Genomic DNA, 23,387 nt, shown 5'->3' on the forward strand with positions numbered 1-23,387 from the left:
ACTATTCAACTGACTAATCTGCAAAATTGTTACTGTTTAATCACCCCACCCCCTTTCAGACTTATTGTTTGCTATCAAGTTATGATGGATTATGTATACATAAATACATCACTTATGGCTGTCTGTCTTAATTAATCACTAATTGCAAAGTGTCTCTCTGAAACGTTAAATTGACTTAGTGGGTAGTTATGCTCATCAGGTGGTTATGGGTTCTCGCCTCCTTCCTGGACTTGTTGCATGATCTTGGCAGAGGTTTCCCATGCAGTTTTGAGGAAATGCTGTAAGTAGAGGTGCTGTTTATCTCACTAAGGCCAAATCTACCTTCCTCATTTGGCTATCAAGTATCCATGACACCATTTTGGAGATATTCTGACAATCAGGATGGTGTTCTGACCACTGTTCCTAATTCAACCAATGCCAAAATTGCAACAGCAATGTTGGAAGGAACAGGTAAAATTGAATATACGGCTGCCAATGCCTTATACTGAAGTTTTCCTAACTGTGTCAATAAATGTGAAGCTGGAAAAGCACAGCAGGTCAGACGGCATCTGAGGAGCAGGGAAGTCAACGTTTCGGGCCTAAACCCATTGCAGGCCTGGGGAGTGGAATGGAGAGCCCAGAAATAAATGGAGGAGGTAAGGGCTGGTGGGAGGGTAGGTGGGATGGAGGTAGGTGGATGTAGGTAAGTGGTTATTGCGGTTGATCAGTGGGAAGGGTAGAGTGGACAGGTGAGTAGGAAGATGGACAGGTTGGGGATGGCGAGGTTTTGAAGCTGGCCAAGTCAATATTGAGGTCACTGGGCTGCAAGCTCCCAAGGCAACATATCAGGTGATGTTCCTCCAGTTTATGTTTGATCTCACTCTCTCAGTGGATGAGACCAAAGATGGACATGCCACCAAGGGAGTGGGACTGGATGGCAACCGGAAGGTTTGGTTGGTTGGTGTGTGCGGAATGCAGAAACCCTGCAGATTAGCCCCTGAGTTTGTATTTGGTCTCCCCAAGGTAGAGACCACATTGGGAGCAACGGATACTGTAGACGAGGTTAGATGAAGGACAGGTGAATCTCTGCTGAATTTGGAAGGATTGTTTGGCGCCTTGAGTTGAGGTGAGGGGGGAGATTGGGGGGCCTGTGTTGCACAGCCTGAGATTGCAGGGATAGGTACCACCAGGTATGGTGGAGGCATTGATGGAGTGTGGAGCTGACGACGGAGTCACGAATGAGCTTTCCCTCTGGAAAGCAGGCTGTGATGGGGAGGGGAATATCTTTTTAGTAGTAGGGTCTGATTGTAGGTGGTGGAAATGTTGGATTACGATGCGTTTTATTTGGAGGTTGATGGGAGTGGAATGAGAGGACTAAGGGGACTCTATATATCCTTATTGTTGCTGCAGGGAGCGGATATGAGGACAGAAGTGCAGGAAATGGGGGAGATGTCATTGTGGGCATCCTTAATGATAGAGGAGGGAAACTATGATCTCTAAAGTAGGACGGTACCTGGGAAGTCCTAGAGTAGAACACCTCATCCTGGAAGCAAATGCGGTGCAGACGGAGAGATTGAGAGTTTGGAGTAGCATTTGTGCAGGACGGTAAGTGAGAGGAGGAGTCGTTGATGTAATTGTGGAAATCGGTGGGTTTGAAATGATTCTTCTAGCCACGTGTCTGGGTCTTTTGGAAAATCGCTGATTATAATTGCTATGCTCAATCAGTAATCCCTTTATTGTATCATGTGAGTGACTGCTTGGGTGATGGAACGTGAACCTGAGATCTTTATTTTCAAATTTAGCTGATCATTTTGAGATTGTGTTGTACACAAAATGCTTTTGTCCACATCACTGCCTTCGGTGCGGTTCAGTTGTTTAATAAGCACTTTGAAATTGCTAAGAGTTCAGTTATAAAGGTGTTGTTTTGAACATAACTCAATGTCCATATATCTTTTATTTTCAGGTTGGAAGAGTGTTCCCCCAAGCTGTCTATTTCCCAATTAGAACATTGTATTTAACACTGAAGATTGAGCAGCGGGAACGTTACAAAAGTGGTAAGGCTTTGGCTGGTGTAGAAATGAGCTGTTTTCAAGTGGTTCTTGAGCCAGTTGGTATAGCAAGAAGAGTTGTCACAAGTGGTGGACATGCTGAGATGCTGTGATCATGCTACACTGGAGGTGGTGTTGCTAGGATTAGGAGCGAATTGCAGTTCAGTTACACTTGAATTCTATGTAACAGAATCCTGTCAGTGCTTCATTCCTAAATTATTGTTCAGTTCTGTCAAAGCTTCAATCCTTGTATTATTAAAAGGCTAGGTAAGTAATTACGCTCATTTCAGGATTGTGATCCCCAGCTAAAGATTCTTTGACCAATTTCCAACATTGTTGCAAAAGATTTTTGTGATAGTAACTAGTTGGAGAAAAATGTATCCACCTACCAGTGTGATTTAGTTGAAGTTGGTTCCCACTGAGACCGTTTTGGTTTTTCATATTTTGTCAAATACACAAGAGGCACTCGTGGTGACAAACTGAGAAAACTATCAGTAATCGTTGAATTTCTTTGTGAATGTTTTATTTAGACCCACTCGTGTTAATTTTACAGTGATTTAAATTGGAATTTCAATGGATAAAATTGTTTCACAAGTGATGCTCCTTTAAAGTTAATTTTTTTTGCGGGTTTGTTGTAAGAATTCAAAAGTTTAGTACATTTTTTGGTTTATACATTAAAACTGAAAGATTTTGATTTACCTGAGGTTGGGATTCCAAAAAAAAAGGTCCTCTCCATTTCATCCACACAAATGCCAAATATGCAATCTGTGCAGTAACCTTTGTATCTTACAAGAATTTAAGTTGTTGACTGTACCTTTGTACAAATTGGATTGTGAATATTGAGAAATCTTTAATAATTCATTTATATGGGTTGCAGTGCCTTTTTGTTATCTGTGACCAGTGTGGCTATTAGGATTACAGATTGCAGCCTGAAGTTCTAAAGCAAACAGAGAAATATAGGTCAGTAAATTGGAAAGCTGAAACAGTTTAGTGAGGACAGGATGATTCTCACCCTGGCAGTGAATGTGAAGTCAGTTGATAAGTATTTTATCCTTGGGGGAGGATATGTAAATTCCAGTGAATAATGCATGCTTAAATGGTTTATTTAGTTCATAAAAGGTTATTATCTTTTACTGTGATGATAAATATGTCACATGTGATACCTGTTTATAATATGTAGCTTGAATTTTTAATCGCATTTTGCAAGTATTATTTAAGTTTGTGTTTCTGGATTAGCTTGATGAATAAGAAATACCGTGAAACTGTTAAAGACCATCTTTCTGTTTGGTTGCAGACTCGGGACAACAGCAGCCGGGTTCAGTTGGCACCCAGTCTCACTCTGCCTCTGATCCTGGACCAATACGAGCCACAGCACCAATGTGGCGTTGCAGCCGGATAATGCACATGCAGCGGGAGCTTCATCCGACCCTGCTTTCCTCCCTAGAGGGCATTGTGGATCAAATGGTGTGGTTCCGTGAAAACTGGCATGAAGAGGTTTGTTTGACTAGCTATTGCTCTCTCAGTCCTTGGCTGTCTCCCCTTCTCCTCTCTTTCCTCCTCTTGCTCCCCCCACCCCTCGCTGCCTACTCCCATCAACCCCTCTCCCCCCTCCTACCCATCTTTCCGTCCATCTCCGCCTTAACGACAACTGTTATGGACTGGAGAGGAATTTAGAGCAGATGGGCTAGGATCCAGTTGTTTTGGCCCACGAAGGTATCAACGACAAATTTTAAGCAGCTTGGGACTAAAATCATCCATTTCACTTTGTAACTTTTTTTAACAGCAACTTACTTCCCCACCTATTTTAATATCATCTGCAAGTTTTACTGTAGTGCCTTCTATCCCTGTATCTAAGTCATTATTACCGGTGGTAAATAGTTAGGGCCTGAGAACTGAACCCTATGGTATCCCATTAGTTTCGACTTGTCTACCGGGAAAAGATCCATTTGTCCTGACTCTGGCTCCCCAACAGAAAACAATTTTCCATCCAAGCTAATAGATTATCCCAACCCCATGTGATCTCAACATGTGTAAGAACTTTTTGTGCGTCACCTTGTCAAATGTCTTAAGAGTTTCCTATACTATTATGACTAATCTTCTGAAGTGCTTCATTAGCTGTAATATTTTTTAGGATATTCTGTGGTCAGGAATTATACTATATGAATGCAAGTTCTTCTTAATAAAACTAATGAAGAGCTACGTGAGAGGGCAAGCAGGCCCTAGGTTTAACATCTCATCTGAAGAATGGTACCTCCAACTATGCTGTCTGTTCTCCTTGGGATTGTTGGTCTACATTTTGGGCTGAAGTCCCTGGAGTGAGACTTGTTTGAGAGAATGCATAGAATTTGTTGGATCCCATCAACTTAGTGGAAGACGTCAAACTCTTTGGATGGACCTTAAGCTACAGTGTGTAGAGAGGGGTGGTGAATTTGCTTTGTGTGGTGCTGGGGGATGTGCTGAGAAGAGGAAGAAGCAATTAATATAGTGGTTTTCACTGCACTGATTGACATTTGATCTGCCTTTTTCATTGTCCATTCTTCTGATTGCTGCACTGATTGTTCTGTCAAAATGATGTATTCAGTGTGCTGATCAACCACATTTTTGAAAGAGCAGACATTTTGAATGCTTCAGTGACTGATTCCAAGCCCACTATAGTTCACTAAAGCAGTGAAACTCTCATTCAGTCTCCTCATTAGTCTTTAGACTTCCTAGGTTGGGTGTTGAAATCATGCTTCACTATCTATCTAGTCCAGAAAGCCTGAAGTTTGGAGAGTATTGAGACTTATTTGGGACAGCGAAAGATTTCCAAATAGCACCTTTTAAACTTTACTGTCCGAGAGTGATTCTCAGCCATTTAAATATTTTCTAAAATACCACTGTCAGTTTAGGAAACATGAGAGCCAAATGCAACACTGAGTGAGCCAGCATAGGCTATATGCTTAAGTCTCGGAGTGGGACTTCAGCCCTTAAACTTCTGAAACAGAAGCAAATGTATTGTGGAAACTTCTGCACATCATGTTTATAATGGCTAATTTTCTTATGATACCCAGGTGCTGAGACAACTACAGCAAGGATTGGCAAAATGTTACTCTGTGGCTTTTGAGAAGAGCGGAGCTGTATCTGATGCCAAGATCACACCTCACACATTAAACTTTGTCAAGAAGCTTGTGAGCACTTTTGGAGTTGGTCTCGAAAATGTATCTAATGTGTCCACCATGTTCTCTAGTGCAGCCTCAGAGTCTCTGGCAAGAAGGGCTCAGGCCACAGCTCAAGACCCAGTTTTCCAGAAACTCAAAGGACAGTTCACTACAGGTGAGCAAGGCATGGCGATTTGCGACTTAAGGCAATTTAGATGTTGGTTTTGCAAGTGAGATTGCTCATCCACAAGACAAGCAGGATCTCAAAGAATGGTTTGATGCTGCTAATGGCATGGGTGACTGTGATGGCTTCAGGTTGTTGAACTTTATTTTTAAGGATTTTCCTTAATTGTCCAAGACTTTCAAAGACTTTGTTCTCCCAATCCCATCCCTGACTTCCAGTAACCCCCTGAAATCTCTGATTCTGGCTTTTTGTGCACTCTGTTGGATTTCCTTGACTCCACAATTACCAGCCTTGCCTTCAGCTGACTCAGCTGTAAAACTATTTAGTTCTATCTGGTAAGATGCTCTTCAAGCCCTTCTCATCTGTTCTGATGTCCCCTATGTGATTCAGTTTTAAATGTAGTTTAACACTCCTGTTGAGTATTCTGGGGCACTTTTCTGCATGACAGATGCTGTATAAGTGCAAGTTATTGGTTATCCATTAAGAGGCTGTGTCGTTCAATCAGAATGCTCCAAAATTTACTTTATGGCCTATGCTAACAAGCCATTCTTAGTCAAGACAGCCCCAGTGATGTTTTTATTAACTCACTGAGCCAGTATCAATGTGGGAAAAGTGGGCATTGTTGCTGCTAATGGTGACTGTGCAGTGAGACCTGTTCATTGTATGCATGAGAGGACATGATGGGGCTCTGACTTAGTGTAGTCACCATCTGTTGCTGCTTTTTGAGTGAGGCACCATGTGGAAGGAATTGGTACTTGATGTTTTTAAGACCAAGGCAACAGGGAATCTATCTTTAGGAGAGAAGGGCCCAAAATTGCCAAGAGATAAAAGCATAAATGTAAACTTCCTTTGGAGGCATTTCAACTCCACTTCCCTGCACTCTCCCCGTAGCCCTTAATTCCTTGCGAGATCAAGAATTTATCAATCTCTGCCTTTGAAGACATTTTAATGTCCTGGCTTCCACTGTGCTCCGTGGCAACGAATTCTACAGGCCCACCACTCTCCAGCTGAAGAAATGTCTCCTCATTTCCATTCTACATTGACCCCCTCTAATTCTAAGGCTGTGCCCACGGGTCCTCGTCTCCCCGCCCAACGGAAACAACTTCGCAACGTCCACCCTTTCTAAGCTATGCGTTATCTTGTAAGTTTCTATTAGATCTTCCTTCAACCTTCTAAACTAATGAATACAATCCCAGGATCCTCAGCTGTTCATTGTACGTTAGGTCTCCCATTCCAGGGATCATCCATGTGAATCTCCGCTGGACGTGCTCCAGTGCCAGTATGTCCTTTCTGAGGTGTGGGGCCCATAATTGGACACTGTATTCTAAATAGGACCTAACTAGAGCTTTATAGAGTCTCAGAAGCACATCTCTGCTTTTGTAGATAGGCAGCCTTTATATAGAAGACTTACGACAGATTGACTGCAGCAGTTAGTATTTCTGAGTTAAAAACAATTTATTTCTCTGAGTAACTAAAGAGAAACTGTTTCCAACAGCAATATGATCAAGAATCATTGGGCTTAAACGTAAAGTGGTAGGCAAAAAGAGTCCAGGGCAGCATGAGAATCTTCCTTGTGCATTGGGCAGTTTAAAATTTGTAAAAGTAGTGGTAAAACCTTCAGTAGTAGCATCTACAAGGGAATCTGATGAATAACTGGCAGAGAAAAAGTTGCATAGATACAGGGAAACAATGGGGAAGTGGATCTAACTGGCTTGCACTTTGAAAGAGCTAGAGCAAATCAATGGGCCACATGGCCTCCAACTTTGTTACACTACTCTGATTTTGCAAGGCTCCAGAAAATAAATCTAAACAGGCTGTTAAGGAAGACTGATCTATGCTGGCATTTTATGTTCCAAAAAAGTCTTCTCCTTGCCCTTCTTTATCAAATCTCCTCAGCTTATGTTATTTCTTTCTCCCTTGTATAGCATTGTGTAGCGTGCTACTTTAATGTAGCTGTAAATTTTCAAGACCAAATATAATTTCCATCCTATTTTAAACTAAATTCCTGTATCGCTCTACTTGCCCAATGCTGACAAATAGTATTTTGTAGTCAAACTACTGGAATGGAGGCAAAACCTGAAGCAAAGGGGCGATGAAAAGCTCCACCAGTTCCTTACATGTGGAGTTCAGTGAGTGTTAATTAAAAGGGATCATGATGAGAGTTTGTGTATTACTGTGTAGGGGAGATTTAGTGTTTTATACAGGCATATTACGCTTTGTACCAGAAATTAATTATTTTATAATGATATACTCAAAATACAATTACTGTTTATGTTCTTCAACATGTAACAAGTACGCTCCTTCCTGTCATTAGAAAGCAGATTATTTTCCTTCAGTTATCAACATAATTATAAATATAAAATTAGTTTAATTCTAAATTTCTATCCCATAAAAAATGAAGTAGCAATAGTTAAATTAATAATTTATTCCACTCATGAGCTATCAATAAAAGATAGATATAAAATGAGGTATACAATTAGTGTAAAAACATTCTCTGTCGAGGTACAGTTTCATAAAACAAAATCCCCTCTTACTGAAAAGTAGTAAGAACTACAGATACTGGAGTCAGAGACCACACTGTGAGGACCTGGAGGAACACAGCAGGCCAGGCAGCATCAGAGGAGCAGGAAAGTTGACATTTCGGGTCGGGACCCTTCTTCAGACTGAAATGTCAGCTTTCCTGCTCCTCTGATGCTGCCTGGCCTGCTGTGTTCCTTCAGCTCCACGCTGTGTTATCCCTGTCTTCCTGAAATTGCATTTTTTTTTACATCTGCCTCAATGGAATATCTAGTATTTTTGGACTTCACAGACACTGGTTACCCACTTTTTGAGTTATGTGAAAATACGAAAGAAATGGTCAGAATATGTCTCAAGCTGTCCCTGTGCCTGTTGTTTGCACACTGTGATGGTTAAGCTATTGTGAACCAAACACTTCCTCCCCCATTAACTTGTGATCTGCCATGAAAGACCCAGGTAGATGAGGTAAAAATATACTCTTGATAAATTGTTCTTTTACCCCCTTGATAGATCAAGGAGATCATATGAACTGTTAGTCTGGCTCATAACTATCATTTCATCAACGACAAGTGAGAGATTTCATCTTATGGCACTTTACTGTATCAGATCAGCCATTATCTGATTGAATGGTGGAGCAGATTGATGGGCTTATTGACCTACCTCTGCTCCTACATCTTGTGGTCTTATGGATGAACTGGCTCAACTTTATTCATTCATGTTTTAAGAGAAGCCAAGGTAACCACAATTTTTTTTTTAAATGACAGGGAATGAATGTATTAATTGTCCATGTGAGAAGAATTAGTCATGCAACACCTATATACATTATAAACACGAGGTGGGTCAAAAAAGACAAAAATTTAAAATCTGTCTGCAGATCAGTCTCTGAATTCTTCATGAAGCAGATATTTGACTACTGTGACCCTTGTGGTGGAGGTTACCAGTTGTTTTGACATTCATACTTGAACAGTCTTTTTATTTTTGAGATTCTTGATTTTTAACAATGAAGTCATTTGTCCTGATTCTCCCTTTTCAAACTGATTTGTGGCACTCGGAATGAGAGAAAGTCTTTACCTGCAACACTGATAGATTTTCAGCTGTGACCTTCACAGTATGCTCATATGTTAAATCCAGGCAGGTACACGAGAGTTCACTCTCTCTAGTCCACTCCAGTAGCGTTTTGAAAGTATCTTTTAAACTCCCATTTTTGTGTATTCTTGCAAGGCAAAAAAATGTAAAATGTTTATGTAGTTTGTGCCAAATCTGAAGTTTCTTTGACATCATTAGGCATTGCATCCCTTTGGTCCCACTTGCAGTTACTTGTAGCAGCTGTCTCTTACAAAACACATTTTGGAATTAAGGTCTGAAAGCATCTGTAGTATTTCCATTATCATGACAGTTGTCACTGACTCGTAAACCTTACGCCGCTGTCACTGACTCATTGCCTGAAAGTGCCAACAAAGAAAAACCGAGGTCCAACAAGGCAAGCCAGAAATCTGTGAAATTCGTTGCTGACTGTCAGGTGATCAATGTTGATTCAGAGATTGTGTTGACCGGGTAGATTTTGCCTGTTCGTCCACTGAATGACTATGGCATGTCCTATAAGTGCACTCTGTTTGAAATAGTTGTCAGTGTTGATGCTGCTCTCTCTGCTTAATGGACTGCGTGACTTGCAGGAGAAAGTTATTGCTCGTTGAATATGCACTGCCCTGCAACAACAAAAGCACTTGTGTGATTTATTTTTATTCATCATCTTCTCCACTGTGTTGTCCTACTGCTGGGATGCGTACTGTAAATTATGACCTCTTGAATGACAGCAAGGAAGCATTTACATCGACTTTTATTTCTTTCAAATGCCTCCAGGCGTTTCATACAGCAAGTTACTTGCTATAGAGTGTATTGATGTTTCTGGTAACAAGTTTGACAGACATTACATGCCACTTACGTGGCTGTAACACAAACAAAATATTTGACTGTTTATTTTAATTGTGTTGGCTACAAGAGAGTTTGGCATGACACGAGGAGAATGTCCTCCTTTTCATGTTGTCTTGGAATTAGGTCCCCTACTAGAGAAATGTTCTCCCTACTTACCTGACCAGCATTGATCTCTCAACCAACATCTGTGAAAGTCATGATCTAATCATTAATCTCATCACTGTTCTAGAAAGTCTGCTATGTGTACGAGCTGCCAGGTTTTCAGTTGCCACTATTATGAAATTAGGTCACGGTCTGCGAAATGCTTTGGGATGTTGTGACAGGTGCCAAATAAATACACATTTTAGTTTTCTCTGGGCTGTGCTTATATTTCCAAATGAGCCACTAGGTGGAGCAACCCACCACATTTAATAAATATTCTGACCAGCCTAGCTAATGAATTAGGAGTGTTTCACCTAAGTGCCCCCAGCACAGAAATAAACAGGTAAAAAATGAGGGAAAGGAAGTAAAGTAAGAGTGTAGCTCTGGGTGTTGCTTGAAATCTGATTGTGTAATCAATGTTTCAGCATATGGATGTGGCTAAATCTAGGTGATTTGTCATATGTGTAATAGATGAATTTGGAGGCTTTTCTATCTCCAGTCCAGATGTTGTGTAAATAGAAGATCTGATTGTCCTCCTGAAAGTAGCTTGAAGTCTTGAATGTGACCTAGATAGCTTGCACGCATCTATTTGGTATATTATACTCTGAGGCACAACAGTTGCATGACAGTAAATAATGGGAGTTTTGAACCACATGATTGAATTTAATGGACATTAGTCACTCAGCAAAGAAATGATGCTGGAACAATTTGCTTGTTGATTGTTCAAAAATTATAAGGCAGTCCAAATAGAGATAATATTTAATCATTATAAAAGGTAAGTATACTTTTTAAGTAACCCTGAAGGGGAATTTCTGCTCATTTTTATTTTGCATTACTTTTAATACCATGCTTAGCAGTGAACTTTATAACTTGTCCTTGTGTCTTCTCTTGCTTTGAATGAAACCAATTAAAAATCAAAATGTATGCTAAGACTAAACATCAGAAGTGGTTTAAAAGCTGCTAAACTGGGAAATGGAAGAATCTGAAGCAAGATTTGATATGTTTTAAAGCATTTTTGAATCCTCCTTTCTCTTCAAAGTGGGATATTTTCCCACTAGCATTCTGATTCCTTGAATTTCATCCTCATTAACAAAGTTCATATTCTCTGGGGTTTGTCTGACTACTGCTTTTTCCTAAGTAAACCATTTGGGTATTTCTGTGTGGTGTTAGATTCCCTACGGAAGGTTCTGGATGATGACACCAGAAGTAAAAAGCAAAAAAATTGCATTTTGTTTTTACGGAAAGGCTAAGCATGAACTTTATAAACGAGGGGTTTTTGATCAAGTGCCCATTGCCTATTTCTTCCCTCGGTGACAATTTTTTAAACTAGGATGACTGCTGTCTTCGGCTTCCAATTCTTTGCACTTCAGTCTATGACAACTGAGCCTGCATCACACTTTGAATTAGGATACTGTAAATAGGGGCTGTACTTTTTGAACCAATGTCAAGCTCTGTTATTCTTAATTTAGGAATAGGATGTCTAAATTGCAACAGCGTCAGCATCATATCTGCAAGAACCTGCAGGTAACTACGCCTTGCTGATAACTACAGCTTACTGCCCTTCCCAATGGTCAGAGAAACCAGTGGTTTTGGCATTCTTCTAACATATGCAGCTGCTCAAAGATTTATAATGAAAGAGGTGATCTACAGCTTTGATTTGAAATGAGAAGGTTATTCAGAATTGCTGCAAGATATAAACCTTTTGGAAATGTTTGAAAATGAGATCTTACCCTTTTTTTTAATTCTTTCATTGGGTGCTGGTATTGCTGGCTATGTCAACATTCAGTGCCCATCCCTATTTTATCTTGATGGTCATGTTGAACCTTGTTCTTGAACCACAGCAGTCCTGGTGGTGATGTAACATCATGGTAGTGTTAAGGGGGAGTTCCAGGATTTTGATGCAGTGACTGTGAAGGAGCAGCGATTATATTCTTTTGTGTGGCTTGGGGTAGGGGGTTGTTGCAGTCTTGTAGGTGATGTTGTTCCCATGCCTCGGTTGTCTTTGATCTTCTAGATGATGGAAGTTGTGGTTTCAGTAGGTATGTTGAACAAGTTAAAGGAATAGGAGTTGACCATTCAGCCTTTTGAGCCTAGTTTGTGTGATCATGGCTGATCTGTACACAAACTCCATAGACATGTGCCTGACCCATATTCCTTAGTAGCCTTGCTTATCAAAATTTATCTATTTCAAATGTAAAGTTAACAATTAATCCAGCACCCACAACTGTTTGTGGAAGAGAGTTCCAAATATCTACTACCCTTTGCATGTAGAAGCGCTGTCTGTTATCTCTCCTGGACAGGCTGGCCCTAGTTTCATACTCTGCTCCCTAATTCTAGAATCCCCAACCAGTGGAAATAGTTTATCTTTATCTTTTCCTGTTAAGTCGTCTTGTTGAAGACTTTGATCAGATGACCCATTAACCTTCTAAATTCTAGCAAAAACAGGTCTAATATAATCCCTTCTCATAACTTCATCCCTCAAGTCCAGGTATTGTTCTTGTAAATCTATGCTGTACTCCCTCCAAACTCAGTATCTCCTCCTTAAGGTGTGGTGCCCAGATCTATTCTGTGTTCAACATGGGATCTAACTGGGATTTTGTATAACTGCCGCATAATGTTTGTGTCCTCATACTCCAGTTCTTTAGATAAAAAGGCCAGCATACTATTAGCTTTCTTGACTAGTTTCTGTACCGAAGTCCCTTTGGACAGCCTTTGTATTTAACTTCATTCCATCCGAAAAGTCTGATCTATCCTTTTTCAGTCCAATCTCATGCGTGTTTAAATTGGATAAAACTGTGGCAGCTTCCGTTAATTCACTTCATCTATCGACATCTCTTTGTAATTTTATGCTAATATCTACATTGTGTACCAAGTTACCTAACTTTGTGTCATCAGCAAATTTTGTTTTTGACTTTCAATGCCATTATCTAAGTTTATTAATAAATAATGTGAATGACTGAGGTGCTAAAACTGATCCTTGTGGGACACGACTGGTCACATCCTGCCAATTTGAGTGCCTACCCTTTCTCCCAACTTTGTGTTGTCTGCTGCTTAACCAACTTACCAGGACGGCTGCTGCATTGCATCTTGGTAGACGATGAACATTGCTACCACAGTATGTTGGAACTGAAGGGAAGGTGCGTTTATGCTGTGGAGTAGGTGCCAGTCAAGCAGACTGTTTTGTCCTGGATGGTGTTATCGTTTTGTGTTGTTGGAGCTGCACCAATCTAGGCATGTGGAGAATTCCATCACACTCTTGACCATTGTCTTGTAGATGGCAAACAGGGTTGGAAATTTAAGAAGTGGGTTAGAGACTGAAGTATTCTTTAATCTTTGACCTATGGTTTTGGCCACGTTTATTTACATTTAGTCTAGTTCAATTTATGGTCAAAGGTAACCCTGAGAGATGTTGATAATGGGGGTTCGTTGATGGCGGTACTTTTGAATGTTATGAGGATATAGTTGAACACTCTTTTCATAGTAATTGTTACAATGGAGCAAATGTAACTTGCCAGTTATCAACTCGTATCTAAATGCAGTCCAAGTCTTGCTGCACGTGGACATGGACTGCTTCAGTATCTGAGCAGTCACAAATGGTGCTGAATCTTGTGTAGTAAGCATGGTCATTCCCATGGACTTTCTGCTGGAGTCAACATTAGTTAGAGCAGCTGATGATGTGTAGCCCTGGGACACTACCTTGTGAAACTTCTGCAGTGATGCCCTGAGACTGAGATGATTGGCCCTCAATGACCACAGCCATCTTTCTTTATGTTAGGTATGGCTATAGCCAGTGGCGAGTTTTCCCCTAATTCACCCTACAGAGCAGTTTGGGGCATTCGGAGGTTATGCAAGGTATTAAGACCATAGGACCATAAGACACAGGAGTGGAAGTAAGGCCATTCGGCCCATCTTTCCATTCTGCCATTTAATCATGGCTGATGGGCATTTCAGCTCCACTTCTCTGCACTCTCCCTGTAGCCCTTAATTCCTTGTGAGATCTAGAATTATTCAGTCTCTGCTTTGAAGACATTTAACGTCCTGGCCTCCACTGTGCTCCGTGGCAATGAATTCCCCAGGTTCGCCACTCTCTGGCTGAAGAAATGTCTCCTCATTTCTATTTTAAATTTACCCCCTCTAGTTCTAAGGCTGTGCCCACGGGTCCTCGTCTCCCTGCCTAACAGAAACAACTTCCCAGCGTCCACCCTTTCTAAGCCATACATTATCTTGTAAGTTTCTATTAGATCTCCCCTCGACCTTCTATACTGTAATGAATACAATCCCAGGGTTCTCAGCCATTCATCGTACGTTAAACCTACAATTCCAGTGATCATCCATGTGTATTGCCTTTCCTAGTGACAGTAATAAATTAACAGCGACAGTCATTGTTTCATGCATTGACATGTTAATCCAGTTCCAAAATAAACTTTATCTGCTGAGTTTTGTTTATCCAATTTCATCATAAGCCTTACCTGATATAATTTTGCGTGGGTTCATTAATGCCACACGTGGTAAAATGCGTCACTCTCACCTCATACTTTAGCTATTTTGTCCATGTTTGGATCAAGGCTGTAATGAGATCAGGAGCTGAAAGACCCTGCCAGGCCTAAACTGGACATCAGTGAGCAGATTATCATTAAATAAGTGCCATTGATAGCACTGTCATTGACCCCTTCATTCTTGTGGAACAGTCTTTGCTGGAATAACTAGGGATGCTAGAAGTGCCCCTGTAAAATAATTAAATTATAAGAGCTCCTCAAACAGCTATTGCTATTTAAGCTGTAAAAAGTGTCACAAGCCATTAAAGTGAAGAACAGCATGCTTCAAGGCTGAGTGTTGTACAGAATTATCACACACTAGATATTTCAATGCTTTATTTAAATCTTGCTAAATCTTGCAGTAAAAGTACATAAGGAAATGTTTATGATGGAATCTGATAGAGTGCTGATTCATGGATGACTCAAGGCCAGTTAGTTTGATGTATCGCTGTCGTCAGAAATAACTTGGATTTCTTTTGTACCTTTCACAACCATGGGACATCCTACGTCAATTGAATACTTTCAGAATTCTAACCAGTGGTCTAATGGAGGAATTGTAGCAATCACTTTGCAACCAGAAAGCTCTCATAATTCGTAATGACCGGGGGTTTGTTTTTGGCCATGTCAACTAGATGCCGAAGAGACCCCACCCTCCGGCTCTTCTTTGAAATGGTGTTATAGGCTGTTTGCATCCACTTGAGAGGGTAGTTGACGCTTTGTTTCACAACTGATCCTGAAAATGGCACCTTGACAGTGCTAGTAGGAACGTTAGTCATGTATTATGCTGAAGCATCTCTTGAACCTGTGATCTTCTGACTTGAGGTGAGATTATGACTGACATGATCTGTGTACCCTATCAGGTCTCCTAATTTTGTAATTGATAAACTTATAGAATTCTTATTTCTTTATTCATTCACAGGATGTTGGAATGCTGATAAGATCAGCATTTATTGCCCATCTCCAAATACCCTTAACTGGGTGGTTTGCTAGGCACTCCAAAGATAATTAAGAATCAGCCACATTGCTGTAGGTCTGGAGTCACATGTTGGTCAGACTAGGTAAGGCTAGCAGATTTAATTTTTTGAAGGACATCTGTGAGCCAGGAGTGTGAATAGGACATGATCACCATTACTGATAGTGGCTTTTCATTCCAAATGTATTTATAGAATTGATGTTTAGAAGAAAGAGGGGAGACCTTAATAAAAGTCAACTATTAGGGGCTTGATAGGGTTATGGAGAGTTTGCTTCTCCCTTGTGGGAGAGTGTAGGACCAGAGGCCATGATCTGGTTTTTTTGTTGCCTCTAGGTGTAGTCAAAATGCAGAATTCTTTACCACACAGGACTGTCTAGGCTGGATCACTTAGTACATTTATGGCCAAGATACACATTCACAATCAGTAAGACAATTGAGGGTTATATGAATAAGGCAGGAAAGTGGAGATGAGAATTGTCAGATCAGCCATTATCTTATTTAATGGTGGCGCAGACTTAAAGCGCAGGATTGTCTACTTCTGACCTTGTAATTTCATGTACCCCAGTTTCCATGGTAGACTTGAGTTCATGTCTGTTGATCATGAGACCAAACCTCTGGATTACTAATCCAGTTACACAGTCACCACACCACTATTCCCCAGTTGGTGGTGCTGTGTAAACTGTCAATTTCAAGGCAAGCTTCAACTCCCACTCCCTTCAACTCAAGATATGTCAGGCTGGTATAACGCAATTGCAAAACACTGTGGATGCAAAACATGTTTGCAATTGACTGCATACCAGTCATGCTTGCAGAAAGATAAAACAAGTAAATAGTATCCTTTCATCAGATGCTAGACATGAAATTTTAACTGTTTCTCTCTGCAAAAGTGTCACCTAGTTTGCTGTATTTCCCACATTTTCTATTGTGATAGTACTAATTGCTGCTTTGTGTGGGGGAAAAAAAATTGCCCACCACTACACTCAAAGTGGAGACTTCTGAACAAACGTAACCCTGTCATATTGGAGAGCTTTGTTTATAAGATATCATGAGATAAATCAGAGCTCCAGGTTCATGATATAAATACTGTTCTGAATGTTTTTAAATTTGCTAGTTAAATGTGATATTGGTTGGCTATGAATGAGTTCCTTCAGTACAGCTATTGAGAGATTTTGTAGATCAGTTTTATTTTTTGGACAAAAGTTTGTGAAAATGTAACACAGTTTAGGGGTGGTATGGTGGCTCATGGTGAGCGTTGCTACCTCACAGTGCCAACGACTCATGTGGCTGTGTGGAGTTTGCACATTTTCCCTGTGCCAGTGTGGGTTTGCTTCAGGCCAGGTGCTTTGGTTTACTTACACAGTCCAGAGCTGTGCAGGTGAGGTGGGTTGGCCATGAGTAAAACAGAAATAGGGTAAGGGTTTGATCTGAGTGGAATGCTCTTTGGAGCGTTGATGCGGCCTTGATGGGCTGAATGGCATGCTTCGATACTAGGGATTTTATGATTCTATGAAAAGAACCCTCTTCATTGAATCTTTGAAATCCCTGCTTTTATAAAATATTCAGAGGCTATGGTTTCTGAAGTATCCCTTCAAATTTTCATAGCTGCATGGTATTGCTGTGAAATGCCTTATGCAGAGTAATTTTGTTATAACAGAGTATGAAGCTGTCTTTTCTTTGGTGCCTCTCTTACGTCCTGGTTGTGAAAGCACAATGTGACCTTTAGACATTTCGCCTTTAAGGATGTTTCCTCATTCTTTCCTGTCAGAACAGAGAATCTCATTTGCAGGTTGACAACACCTTTTGCTCTAGACCTTTTACTTTGACTGAAAGCAGCAGAGTTAATGGCTTTTCAACTTCTAGTCCAATACCCCAAGAAATATAAATTGAACAAAGGAAATAAAGATTTCTAATGCAATTTGAGAGATAGGTAAAAGCTTACTATGCGTGTAGATAATGTTAATTACTTGCATAATAACCTATGCCATGACTGACTTACCGACGACATATTTCCATTCCTTCTCATGATCATTTTCCATTTTGTACAGTTATGTGAGCTTCACTTCAAAATGTGCCTTGCACAAGACTCTCTCTTATTGGGAGGCATTGCTTTGAGCATGTGAGCAGTAATTAATACTCTGTGCGAAATGTAGCAAAAATGCGTTGATATGGTTTGCAGTCCAGGATCTCAAGAAACTACATTCTGCATGCAAAAACCAAGCAGAACGGTGGATTTATCACTGAAATATAGTATTTATTTGAATAGGGCCAGAACAAACACATTGTCGGGGTTTGAACTGTAAGTGAGTTATTATCAATTTGACATGACACACATTTAGGGATTACTGCTAAATATGGTACTAGTGATTTTTTTAAAAAAAATGTATACGGCTTGATTAGGGTTTTCCCCTTTTATTACGTTTAATGAGTTATCATATGTGCATTCTTAAATTTTAATATCCTAGTTAAATTATTTTGCCTAATTTTGTAATAATATGGCATTGGAAAGATGACTAACACAATAAACAAAAATGGCAAAATCAGATGAAAGAAATAAAAACAAAAAATTGTTTGAAATATGCAGCACATCTGGCACCATTGACTATTCATATGTGATCATCCAGCAGAACTGCTGTCACTTCGTTCCCTCCCCCTCAGAACCTCAAGACAGTTCCTCTTGACTTCACCTTCCACATTAAACACCACCTCCAAACATATTCTCTTCTCCCATCATTTTTCAGCATTCCAGCAAAATTGTTTCCCAACAAAACCCTGGCTCACTCCTCGGTCATCTACAACACCCACCCATTTTCCATGACACCTTTCTTTGCAAGTGCAGGGGATGCAAATGTGCCCTTTTACCTGGCCCCTCTGTGTCCATTGTATCAAATTTCCCTTCATGGGGAACTGGAATCTCCAGCATCTGCAGTTCCCATTATCTGTGATTTACTTGTACTGGTTTAAGTTTAGTTATGGTATTTGCTGCCGAAAACATGGCTTTTCTACACTGGGGGAGCCAGTTTGAGTGACCACTTTGCAGAATACTTCACTCAGTCCGAAGGTATGACCCTGAGCTTCTGGTCACCTGTCGTTTTAATTCTCCACCTTGCTTTCCCTCTAAATTTATTATCATCTGCCAGCTGTGGTCAGCCAGTCAAGCTCCAAGCACATTCAGGGAACAGCACCTCATTTTCAGCTGGGCATTTTACAGCTCTTTGGACTTAGTATTATGATAAACAATTTCAGGCATAACATTTTGCCCTTGATTTCTCTCATTTTTCATCACTAATGTGTTTTTCACTTTTATTTTCATAATTTCCTTTCGGTTTGCTTTCAGATGGCAGTTGCATTCCTCTGCTGAGTGGACCTAGTCCCTCCCTATCTGCAGACCCAAAACTTCAGATCATTGTGCTCTTCCTCTTCTGCATCCCCAGTTTTTATTGTGCCACTGGCGGATGCTGTGCCTTCTGCCATGTACACCCTAAGCTCTGGAATTCTCTAAACCTATCTGACCATCTGCCCCCCCCCCCCCCCCCCCCCACCTCCATTTGTTACAGTGCTTCTTAATGCCCATCTATGACTGGGCTTTTGGCCAGTTATTAAAGCACTAGAGAAGGTCAGCAGGTCTGTCAGCACCTGTGGAGAGAGAAGAAACAAAGTTGCCATTTTGAGTTTGATGTTCCCTCTCTGGTCATATCAGACTCTAAATGTTAGCTCTGTTTCTCTCTCTCTCTCTACCAATTCTTTCAGACCTGCTGAGTTCACTTTGCTTTTATTTCAGATTTCTAGCATCTGCAGTATGTTATTTTTATATTGGTCACTGATGCCTGCTATCATTTTACCAGATAATATTCTTGAGGTGTGCCTTGGATATTTTCTAACTTTAAGGACACTATATAAATGGAAGTTGCTATTGATGATGAGAACCTGGATAAGCTTGGTTGGTTTTCTTTGGAGCAGAGCGGGCTGATGGGGTCCTGACAAAGGTGTACAAGATTGAGGGGCATGGATTGGGTAGGTAGGAAACAGCTATACCCTTTAGTTGAACGGTCAGTAACAAGGGGGCACACTTTTCAGGTGATGGTAGGAGGTTTAGAGAGGACTTGAGGAAACTTTTTTTTTCTCTGAGGATGGTAGGAGTCTGGATTGATAGTTGAGACGGTAAGTTCACAACCCTAACAAGTACTTGGATGTTATGATACTTCAAGTGTTTATCCAAGACTGTGGGACTAGTATAGATCAAGTGTACTTTTTGGCAGTACGGACTTGATGGGCTGCAGGGCCTCTTGTGTAATATGATTGTATGATTTGTGGCTGAGGATTTTTGTCCAGTTCTTCCTGGTTTTGTAACAGTGGTAAGCCTTTGTTGGAAGTCCAAAAACAATGTTTACCAGAATTGGCAAAACACCCTTTGGTGTATGTGCAACCGGCTTCAGTTTCCAATGAACCCATTATCTGGTCTGAAGTTCATGCTGTCTGTATTTGTCAAATTCTAATTTTATTACTGGAGTCAGGGTGGGTCCCTGAGGACTGGAAAATGACTAATGTTACAGCCCTGCTTAAGAAGGGAGCTAGGTGAAATACAGGAAACAATATGTGGTTAACCTGACCTCAGTCATTGGTAACATTTTAGAGTCCATTATTAAAGTTGAGATGGTGAAGTACTTGAAATTGCAAGGTAAAATATAGCTGAGTCAGCATGACTTTGTCAAAGGGAGGTCACGCCTAACAAATTTGTTAGAATTCTTTGAGGAAATAAGAGCAAGTTAGACAAAGGAGAGCCAGTAATCATGATCTATTTGGAGTTCCGGATTGTCTTTCATAAGGTGCCAGACAGGAAGCTGCTAAATAAGAGCCCATGGTGTTAGCAGCAAGGTACTGGCATGGATAGAGGATTGGCTGACTGGCAGAAGGCAAAGAAAAGGGATAAAAGTGTTTCTTTCTGGCTACCAGCTGGTGATTAGTGGAGTTCTGTAGGGGTCAGTATTGGGGGACCACAACTATTCACATTATACGTGAAGATTCTGGACAAAGGAACTGAAGGCATTGTTGCTAAGGTTGCAGATGACCGAAAGATAGGTGGAGGAACAGGGAGTGTTAAGTGAATGGGGAGGCTGCAGAATGACTTGGACTTGGCGGAGGAGAAGTGGCAGATGGAATACGATGTGGAAAAGTGTGAAATGTGCTTCACTAGGATGAATAAAGATGGAGATTACTTTGAGTTCTAGTTGAGGACTCCCTTCAGGCTAACATGAAGGTTCAGTTTACAGTGAGGAAGGTAAATGAAATGTTTGCATACATTTCAAGAGGGCTGGAATATAAGAACAGAGATGTATTGCTGAGGTTACGTAAGACACCAGTTAGATCACATTTGGAATATTGTGATCAATGCTTGGCCCCATATTTAAGGAATGATGTGCTGGTCAGGGAGGAGGTTCACGTGGATGATACCAGGGATTAAGAGTTTGTCTTCTGAGGGACAGTTGAGGACTCTGAATCTGCACTCGGTGGAGTTTAGAAGGATGAGGGGGTATTAGATTGTAATTCCCAGAATACTGAATGGATATGAAGGTGATGTTACCACTAGTAAGGAGAGACAAGGACCCGAGGGCACAGCCTCCAGTAATAGAACGACTCTTTAGAACTGAATTGAGGAGGAATTTCTTCAGCCAGAGAATGATGAATCTGTGGATCTCATTGCTGCAAAAGGCTGTGGAAGTGCAGTCATTGAGTGTATTTGGGATAAAGATAGATAGGTTCTTGATTAGTAAGAGGATTCAAAGGTTACAGGGAGAAGGCAGGAGAATGGGATTGGCCATGATTGAATGGGAGATCAGACTCGATGGGCCAAATGGCCTGTCAGTTCCTATATCTTATGGTCTTATAGTCTTATAGTCTAAATGGTGGATTCTGTGAAAACTGCAAGTTGTTACTCTATGCCTGATTAATTCTTCAAGTTAATATCGTTGGGTTTTTATGGTAAATCTCTATAGCTGTTGGTAAATTTACATATTAGCAAATGCACTTATTAATCTAATGTGATCAATAAAGAGACATTTCCTTTTCATTTTGTTTCCTAATCTAAGAATAAGGCACTAAGTGCCCTTGTTCAAGTTAATTACTTAGAATAAGCTCTGTGATTCGAGGGAACAGGACTGTAGAGTGCAGCAGACAAAACGGGTTTGGTAAAGGAGCTGCATTTAGTTTTGAGGGATTTGAGGCATGAGAAAGTTAATTACAGAACTGTGTGTTGGCATAAGACCAAGAGGTAGCCAGCTGCAGTGAACACTTTGAAAAATGGAAAACTGGGTGATGCAGTCGTTCACTAATAAATTGATGCAGAGAATTGTCACTCTGTTGTTCTACTATGCTGCCTGATAGGTAAGAGAACAATATGTACTCTGAGCTGCTGACAGTGGCCCACCTGAGGTTATGAAAATGTCTTGTACTAAAAAGCAATGTCACTCAGATGGATGGTGTCAAATTGAACCTATGATAGAAGATACAGTTCTTAAGAAAACAAAATAGGCTTTTGAACAGTAACAAATTCTGGTAAATTGAATGCATGGGTTGCTGCAGTTAGTTGACTCTGCAGTGAAATAGAAGTATAAATATATATTTTCTAAATCTAGCTGATGTGCCCTATTTTTATTTCAGATTTTGATTTTAGTGTGCCGGGTTCAATGAAGCTTCACAATCTCATCTCTAAGCTAAAGAAATGGATAAAGATTCTGGAAGCAAAAACCAAGCAACTGCCTAAATTCTTTCTGATCGAGGAGAAGTGTCGGTTTCTTAGTAACTTCTCTGCACAGACAGCAGATGTGGAAATCCCGGGAGAGTTCCTTATGCCTAAACCGACACATTATTACATCAAAATCGCACGGTTAGTGAATCTTTGTGTCTGTAATATTTGGTATAATGCTATTGTAGAAATGTCTTGTCTCTCTGGTGTTCAGATACGTTTTGACCTTTTCTAGTCTCCTAGAGAAGAAGATAAGAAATGTGAACGGGAGTAAACTTTACAGCCAAGACAGAAGACTTAGCGGAGACTTAACTGACCTGTTTAAAATTGAGGATAGGTTGGAATGGGAAGATGTGCAACTTGTAGGAGAATCAAAATGAGAAGTAATAAATATGAAGTCGTTCACTAATAAATTGAACAGGTGTAAACAGAAAAATGTCTTCACTCTGAAATGCAGAATTGTTTGAAGTGAACAGTTTAGATCAGATTTCTCCAACAGTGGCCTTGCTGGAGTGAGAATATGACCTATGCAGTCTGTGTTTATAACCTTGTAGACCTTGTCTGCGACACATTGAAATATCAGCTAAATGGATTTGAATTTTTCTGTAGCACTGCGTATCCAATCACAGACCATTTCTCTCTCCCATTCGATGCTAATATGTTCACTGTGAACCTATCAACAGAAAATGAAGGAGAGAAAAGATTGTGTTTGGATGAACAGTGATCAATGTGACTGCTCTCTAATATACACAGGGTCTATTATCTCCCTGCCTTTGGCTATGCTGTCTCTCTCTCCCCCTCCCCCCGTCTCTCTCTCTCTCCCCCTCCCCCGTCTCTCTCTCTCTCTCTCTCTCTCTCTCTCTCTCTCTCTCTCTCTCTCTCTCTCTCTCTCTCTCTCTCTCTCCCCGTCTCTCTCTCTCTCCCCCTCCCCCGTCTCTCTCTCTCTCCCCTCCCCCGTCTCTCTCTCTCTCCCCCTCCCCCGTCTCTCTCTCTCTCCCCTCCCCCGTCTCTCTCTCTCTCCCCCTCCCCCGTCTCTCTCTCTCTCCCCCTCCCCCGTCTCTCTCTCTCTCTCCCCCTCCCCCGTCTCTCTCTCTCCCCCTCCCCCGTCTCTCTCTCTCTCCCCCTCCCCCGTCTCTCTCTCTCTCCCCCTCCCCCGTCTCTCTCTCTCTCCCCCTCCCCCGTCTCTCTCTCTCCCCCTCCCC

The 23,387-nt window shown here is 40.9% G+C and overlaps 1 protein-coding gene across 4 annotated transcripts in view; it reads left to right on the forward strand.

Moving 5' to 3' along the window:
* Window positions 1-23,387, forward strand: part of trrap (transformation/transcription domain-associated protein) — a 225,520-nt gene that overhangs the window by 170,918 nt on the left and 31,215 nt on the right. For all 4 annotated transcript variants that reach the window (XM_059654068.1, XM_059654070.1, XM_059654069.1 and 1 more), the window contains 4 exons: window positions 1,943-2,033; window positions 3,322-3,521; window positions 5,078-5,339; window positions 22,101-22,326. In XM_059654068.1, the coding sequence (XP_059510051.1) occupies window positions 1,943-2,033; window positions 3,322-3,521; window positions 5,078-5,339; window positions 22,101-22,326 (779 nt within the window). The remainder of the gene's footprint in view (window positions 1-1,942; window positions 2,034-3,321; window positions 3,522-5,077; window positions 5,340-22,100; window positions 22,327-23,387) is intronic.

This window comes from Stegostoma tigrinum, chromosome 23 (assembly GCF_030684315.1).
Source record: "Stegostoma tigrinum isolate sSteTig4 chromosome 23, sSteTig4.hap1, whole genome shotgun sequence".
Taxonomy (NCBI): domain Eukaryota; kingdom Metazoa; phylum Chordata; class Chondrichthyes; order Orectolobiformes; family Stegostomatidae; genus Stegostoma; species Stegostoma tigrinum.